The following is a 7,350-nucleotide window of genomic DNA, read 5'->3' on the forward strand; positions in this document are numbered from 1 at the left end:
TTCTTCTAAATAAAAAAAAAAAATAACTAGATTATGGAATGTTAACATGAGGATTTTTTTTAACATGAGGTTTTTTTTGCTACTAAGAAGAAAGCTCCATAGTTTGCTATAATTTACACAAATATTATACCCTAAGTAAAATAAGTACTAATTCATGTTGCAATATTGTAGTTACCGTTTAATAAATAAGATGGTAATAATATTCAATAACAATAAGAATCTTTGTAATAAGATAATCTATTTATAAAAAAAATAATAAGTATCTTTATATGGCGATACAAATAAAAATATTGAGCTTCCGAAACTAATATATGGACTTGTGGGATAAGCTTGATGAGTTTCTTAGCAAATAAAAATAAAAATATTTTCATCATCGGAGGTTGAATTCTCGAAACTTTAAAAAAATATCTTACGTAAATACAAAGTTTAATGAGAATTATATTATTATCCTTTCACCTATATATTAGTGCATTCTATCGCTCTGTATGATCAAAGTTGTTGATAATTCTATTTATATATGTTTGAGAACACAAACACCATATGATCAAGAAAGCCTAAAGATGGCTGATGGAAAGCACGATGCTGACAAAGTTGATTCAAGCTCAAGCACATATATGGAATCATATATTCAACTTCATAAACTCAATGTCTCTTAAATCTGCAATTCAGTTAGGCATCCCTGATGCCATCCATAGCCATGGCAGACCCATCTCCCTCTCTCAGCTCATTGCCGCCTTACCTGTCCACCCAGCCAAAGCCCGATATATCCCTGGCCTAATGTGCATTTTAATTCATTCTGGTTTCTTTGCTAAAGCAAAGATCGAAGAAAACGATGAAGAAGAAGGGTATGTTCTTACCAATGCATCTAAACTCCTCCTTAAGGGCAACCCTTCGAGTGCTGCACCGTTCTTGCTATCCATGCTTGACCCGATTTTAACAGAACCATGGCATTATGTGAGCACTTGATTTCAAAATGATGATGCTACTCCATTTGATACTGCTCATGGAATGAGGTTTTGGGAGTATGTTGGCAATGAACCAAAGGTCACCAATTTTTTTAATAAAGTTATGGCTAGTGATTTTTATTATTGATAAAAAAAAAAAAAACAATGGATTATGCATATGACTGGAGCGATGAGGAATGCTTAGAGATACTTAAGCGAAGTAAAAAAGCAATCAAAGACAAGAAAGGAGGAAAACAGTACAATTTAAATCATTTTAATATATAAAAAATAATATTAATCATTCATTTATATTAGGATTATAATAGGGATATTTTTAATGATAATAATTTTATTAATTCTTTTTAATTGAGAAAAACATCCTATTGATAGACAAACTATCCAAACCATTACACTTTACTCATTTAACCTAAAAAAAACCCCAACTAGCCCAATTAAATTGTCTCAAGAGAAAACAACAAATAAAAGTAAAAAAGAAATACAATAGATCTATATGCTACGGAATCTGTAAATTGTCCGATAAAAACCAGCACTCATATAACTCCTGGAATTTTATCTGGAGAGTTCCAGTTTTTAACACAATTCGAGGATAGCAGAAGCAAGGCTCCATAATACAAAAAGTAAGGAGAATTACTTTTAAATCCAGGCTGAAACTCAATAATATCGTATTGACCATGAATTTCATAAAAATTGTATTAAATTATGTAAATATAATATATATATATATATATATATATATATATATATATATATATATATATATATTATATTGTGATATTATATTTTATCAATTACTTATTACATCAATTATCTTAATATATTCTTAAACTTATAAGTAATTCATGAATTATGATATCATACTAAAAATAATAAATCATGAGTAAAATAAAATAATTTTTATTTTATTCTATTAAAATATTAATTCACATATTGATAATAAAATATCTTTCATGTCTAGTCTTTCCTTCTCCCCCCCTTACACCTATCAATCATCTATATATTGGTGTGTGCTATCGCCCTGTATGGGCAAAGTTGTTCTTAATTCTATCTTTGAAAATATAAGCATCCTCTGATCGAGAAAGCCCAAAAATGGCTGATGGAAAGTATGATGCTAATGAGCTGCTTCAAGCTCAAGCACATATATGGAATCATATATTCAGCTTTATAAACTCAATGTCTCTTAAATCTGCAGTTCAGCTAGGCATCCCAGATGCCATCCATAGCCATGGCAGACCCATCTCCCTTTCTCAGCTCATTGCTGCCTTACCCATCCACCCAGCCAAAGCCAGAGGTATCCCTCGCCTAATGCGCATTTTGATTCATTCTGGTTTCTTTGCTAAAGCAAAGATCGAAGAAAAGGATGAAGAAGAAGGGTATGTTCTTACCAATGCATCTAAACTCCTCCTTAAGGACAACCCCTTGAGTATTGCACCGTTCTTGCTAGCCATGCTTGACCCTATTTTAATAAAACCATGGCATTATCTAAGCACTTGGTTTCAAAATGATGATGCTACTGCGTTCGATACTGCTCATGGAATGGGGTTCTGGGAGTATACTGCCAGTGATCCGAACCTCAACAATTTTTTTAATGAAGCTATGGCTAGTGACGCAAGGCTGGTCATGAAAGTATTGATTGATGAGCACAAGGGACTGTTTGAGGGGTTGAAGTCGTTAGTTGATGTCGGAGGTGGCACAGGAACTATGGCTGCAGCCATAGCTAAAGCATTTCCTCAGTTGGAATGCACTGTATTTGATCTTCCACATGTAGTGGTTGGTCTGCAAGGCACTGAAAACTTGAAATATGTGGCTGGCGACATGTTTGAGGCGATTCCTCCTGCAGATGCAGTTTTACTCAAGGTATATTAATTAACTACAATTTATATACCTTTTCTTTTTTTTTTTTAATTTAAATAAGTTAAGGATACAAGTCTCTCAATTTATAAGCACTTCAATAATAAGATCTCACAAGTGTAATATTTAAAAAAAAAATTGTTAGGTTAAGTTTTATAAATAAGGAATTCTGAAAATTTATTAATTTCATAGCTAAGATATAATATTTTTAAATGGTAAATCTTAAATCATATTATACAGGTTTAATAAAATATGTATCATGGTAAAAAGTTATGGCCCTTAATGCGATTTAAATAGAATTGAAATCACTCAAAAGAATTGATATATATTTTTAAGTTACTAAAAAAATTGAGAGAATTTAAAGATATATTCAATTAAATTTAAAAATATAAATATAAATTTGATCGTTGTGCTATACTGAAGTTTTTGACATATTATTAAAGAATTTATGAGGCTCAATCTAAGGACTTATAAAATATTTTTAGATAAACAATTGGGCTAAATCGTCAATGAGTTTTGACTTGATAGTATTGTATTTCTTTTTTTCTGTTTTATTTTTATTATCAATGAGTTCAAACTCTAATTAACAGCTTTTGATTTTTATTATTGATAAAAAAAAAAAGTGGATAATGCATGGTTGGACTCATGAAGGATGTGTGAAGCTACTTAAGCTATGTAAAGAAGCAATCAAAGGCAAGAAAGGAGGAAAGCTGATTATTGTTGATCTGGTCTTGGAGAGCCAACACGTAACTGATCATCAAGATGTTGAAACCCAATTTTTCTTTGATATATTATTGATGACATTACAAACTGGTAAGGAGAAGAACAACAAAGATTGGGGCAAACTCTTTATGGATGCTGGTTTCAGTGACTACAAGATAAATCCTATATTGGGTTTAAGATCTGTCATTGAAGTTTATCCTTAAATATAAAGCTTTTTATTAATTTGATTCCGATCAAATTTCAGGCTTGTGATCTCTTAGTACTTCTGCAACTAGTTTGTTATTAATTGTATTTGTATGTTTATATTGTGTAACTAAGAGTGCATCTTATGTTTTTGTGTAACAAAAACTATGGGTTGATTATCTTAAATTGAATAAAGTATTTATGTGTGTTGCTATTGTAAAGAAGCCCAAAGTAATTTCATTAGATATAATTTCTAAGATTCCAAGTCTCTTTGCAGTGATCTCTAAGAAAGATTGTTCTTTCCGCAGCTTCAGAGTAGAATTGAAATCAGTTTAATTTATTAGCTTCATCTTTAAGCTCCATAAGTCTCATGTTTCCTTGCAGAGATTAAGTAATGCCTTTTCAAAGATTGAATGCCTTATGGACAAAAAGATATATAGCCTTTAACTTCAAAATCAAAAGGTGTTCATTCCATAATTTCCATTTTTCAGAAATTTGTCACACCTGTCTTTTTTACTTCAAAAAAGATATCAAGAAACTTATTAATCTATCATGTTTTCTTTTCACGAAAAAAATTCATGCATGCTAACAAAAACAAAAGTCTTTTGATAGTTCTTTAAATCTCAGTGCTTCTGTTGTTAATTCTCGGAGCAGTTATGTGTTCTTCGTCAACCCAATTTTGTATTCTTACCTAAATTTGTGAGGAGCCCAGGTGATGGAAGAAGGAAGAAAAAGACAAGGATAAGACTCGTTACTGAGGACTGAACACATTTAAGTTATAGGCTATTGTTGTGTCCTCTCAAATAAAGAGTAGTTGTTGCCCCTTCACATCAAAGGTGTATCCACATCCCATCTCGATCCCTTTCATGCAAGTTGAGCCAAATCTGAATAAATCATTGATAGCATTCTGGTTGTCCTTTTCTTATCTTTTCTGAGAAACTTACCTACAATTATTATCAGTAAAGAAGGGAAATTGGCAAATAATAATAAGACAGTACACCTATAACAGTCGAAGCCCGGTTAGTAAGATGTCATCTGCAATATCAGAACTCATCAAAGCTTATAATAATAAAACTTGAAACAATAGGTACTTGAATGACCAGTCAGCTGAAGTAAGGATGAGTATGCAAGAAGGACATGTTGTTCAGCCTTTTCGTGAGATTTTCAATTAAGCAGAATTCAGAATGCAAACACCATGGTGCGGTCTAGCTATTTCAGATTTGCTTACCCAAAAGATGGCATTCATAGAATCAGATTGAGCAACTACATTCAGCAGATAATTGAAGTGCTTTGCGAAAAGAGCTAGAGGTATTTACTGACATCCTAATAGAGGGTTCATGTTAATTTCGGCAGATGTAATTCTGTTCAGACTGAATTAATTTTGGGCTAAGAATAAGATCCAATTAAAGTTTCAGGTAAAATCATCTTGAAGGTTGATTCCATGCATGATGACTGAATAAAAGGATTGATTGTCAGAGTTTTTTTTTTTCACTCTAATCATCACATTATCCTGTTACTTGGCATTTTTAAGTAGAGATGGAAAGGGCAAGTTCTTCATGTTTCCCGGGAAGCAAATCAGGTTGGAGATTTGCCGTACTTATGAGCTGCATAATGCCTTTTTGCAGAGATTAAATAATGCGTTTCCGGAGATTAAACACCTTATGGACAGAGACCATTAGAGGAGGCTAATGCTTGGCATGTGTTGAGTTTTTCCTTGTTTTATTTTCCTTTGTTTTCCATTTTGTGTTCCTTTTTTTTGTAGTATAATAATAATAATAATAATTGTCCGGTAAGTCTGAATTGAGGAAGCGGTAATTGGTAAATAAATTTATTCCTCATGTGAAAAAATAAATTTAAAACCTCCAATCATAAACAATAATAGCTCAAAGAGATTTGAAAAAATAATAAAAATTCGCAACCTAATATATATATATATATATATATATATATTTGTATTTAACAGAACAGAAATATTGAATCGGGCTATAGGTTTTTGTACTGCAATAAGTTCAAATTCAGCTTCAATGAAGCGACATTTGCGGTTTTAATTTTTTATTGGACCCATGTTTAGTCCAATAAGTACAATCCTTAATTTGATAAGTAGTTCTCAATTTTACCTATAAATTACCGAGTTAAAAGTTAATAATTTGAAATACTTATCGGTCACACATGGTAGCAATTATATGTAATTGTATGACTGGTTGGGGTGATTAATACAATCGGTGGTAGTTGATGACTGATAATTACTAGCTATCACTTTGATGACTGATAATTACTAGCTAATAGTGATAGCTGATAGATTAAATTATTTATTAAATTTTATTTAGTTGCTGTTAACATATTAAATAATTATTAAATATATAATTTATTTTTAAATGTTTTCTATTTTATTATACTATTTTCAATAGTATAAATTAATAAAAATAATTTATAATAATTAAAAATATTATAGTTAATTTTGTTTAGTTTAATTATATTTATTATAAGAAAATATTTTAAAAGCAAAGATTACAACAAATTCTACTAATAAAAATATTTTATTTTCAAATAACATAATTATAAATATCATAATTATTTCACTAATAAGTATATTTTTAAAATAATAATTATTTATTATAAAATATAAAATATTAATTATATAAAATCGATTTAAAGTAAATTATTAATAATAAGTTTTAATAAAAATAATATTATCCAAATAAATAATCAGTTATTAGCCGATAAAAAGAGCTCTAAATTAAAGATATTATAATCAACAGCTAATTGAAACTAAACCAGTTATCAACTGTTCAATTTTATAAGTCTTATCAAATTATTCAACATAGCTGTTTAGTAAGAAATTGGTATCAGCTGCACAAAATTTTTAAACAAAATATCCTTTAAGAGATGTTTTGGATCACCATTCGAGTTGAAAGACATGTTAGAATTTTTTAATTTTGTAACGACCTTATCCGAAGAATTTTTTAATTTTGTAACGACCTTATCCGAACTGGGCCTAACTATTTAATTTTATAATTATTATTCAAGACATAAATATTTAATTAAAAACATTCTAGCTGGACAAATAAAATTTTATAAAACTAATTAAATAAAAAAAAAACTTCTATATGTATCTAAAAATGTAAATCTTTTTCTGATATGAAATTAATTAACTGCATAATCTTAAATCCATCCGGAAAAATTCTCACTACTAATTTAAATTATGTTATCATACCAAAGAAAATTAGTAACAAATAAAATAAATAATTCAGTCGAAAACAATATATACTCATAGATGTCCCCTACTGATCCCTGACAACTGTGGGAGCAAAGACGTCTCACATGGAAGTCCAAAGTGCAAATAACTAGTATATGCGCACTAGACAATCAACCCCTAAAAGACACCATCTAGCATACGCCCAAAGGCTATGTGTATCCTGACGTCCAATGTGTGATCTCATAGGTCACATAAATGAGTGTATACTCGTTTATCCAGTTAAGTAATATCATAATGGCATATAAAGTAAAATAAATAAAAAATACGATTCTTTGTTATCTATTTCTATAAAAGAAATAATAAGTTTCTAAATCGCATTTAAAACACATGTTTCAGTAGTATTATTCTAACAAATCATAAGAAAATAAATATAAC

The 7,350-nt window shown here is 29.7% G+C and overlaps 1 protein-coding gene, 1 long non-coding RNA gene and 1 pseudogene across 3 annotated transcripts; all 3 read left to right on the forward strand.

The window, feature by feature from the left end:
* The first annotated feature begins 560 nt into the window (after positions 1-560).
* LOC8283800 lies at positions 561-1,602 on the forward strand (annotated as a pseudogene).
* A 348-nt stretch (positions 1,603-1,950) lies between these two features.
* Positions 1,951-3,940, forward strand: LOC8283799 (trans-resveratrol di-O-methyltransferase). The gene is made up of 2 exons (XM_002525114.4): positions 1,951-2,819; positions 3,437-3,940. The coding sequence occupies exons 1-2, from the start codon at positions 2,052-2,054 to the stop codon at positions 3,737-3,739; spliced, it is 1,071 nt and encodes a 356-aa protein (XP_002525160.1). The 5' UTR covers positions 1,951-2,051; the 3' UTR covers positions 3,740-3,940.
* A 737-nt stretch (positions 3,941-4,677) lies between these two features.
* On the forward strand, positions 4,678-5,527 carry LOC107261733. Of its 2 annotated transcripts, none has more exons than XR_001535638.2 (2): positions 4,678-5,027; positions 5,129-5,527. It is a non-coding gene; the product is annotated as an uncharacterized LOC107261733 (long non-coding RNA). The 2 variants fall into 2 exon arrangements; XR_007216731.1 differs by having other exon boundaries at positions 5,345-5,527.
* Positions 5,528-7,350: the final 1,823 nt, after the last annotated feature.

This window comes from Ricinus communis, chromosome 7 (assembly GCF_019578655.1).
Source record: "Ricinus communis isolate WT05 ecotype wild-type chromosome 7, ASM1957865v1, whole genome shotgun sequence".
In the NCBI taxonomy this organism is placed as follows: Eukaryota; Viridiplantae; Streptophyta; class Magnoliopsida; order Malpighiales; family Euphorbiaceae; genus Ricinus; species Ricinus communis.

Bases quoted from the DNA above. Each gene is read 5' to 3' on its own strand.
- LOC8283799 (XM_002525114.4), top strand. From the start codon at position 2,052: ATGGCTGATGGAAAGTATGATGCTAATGAGCTGCTTCAAGCTCAAGCA. The intron at 2,820-3,436 runs GTATATTAATTA...AAAAAAAAAAAG, and splicing joins CAGATGCAGTTTTACTCAAG to TGGATAATGCATGGTTGGAC.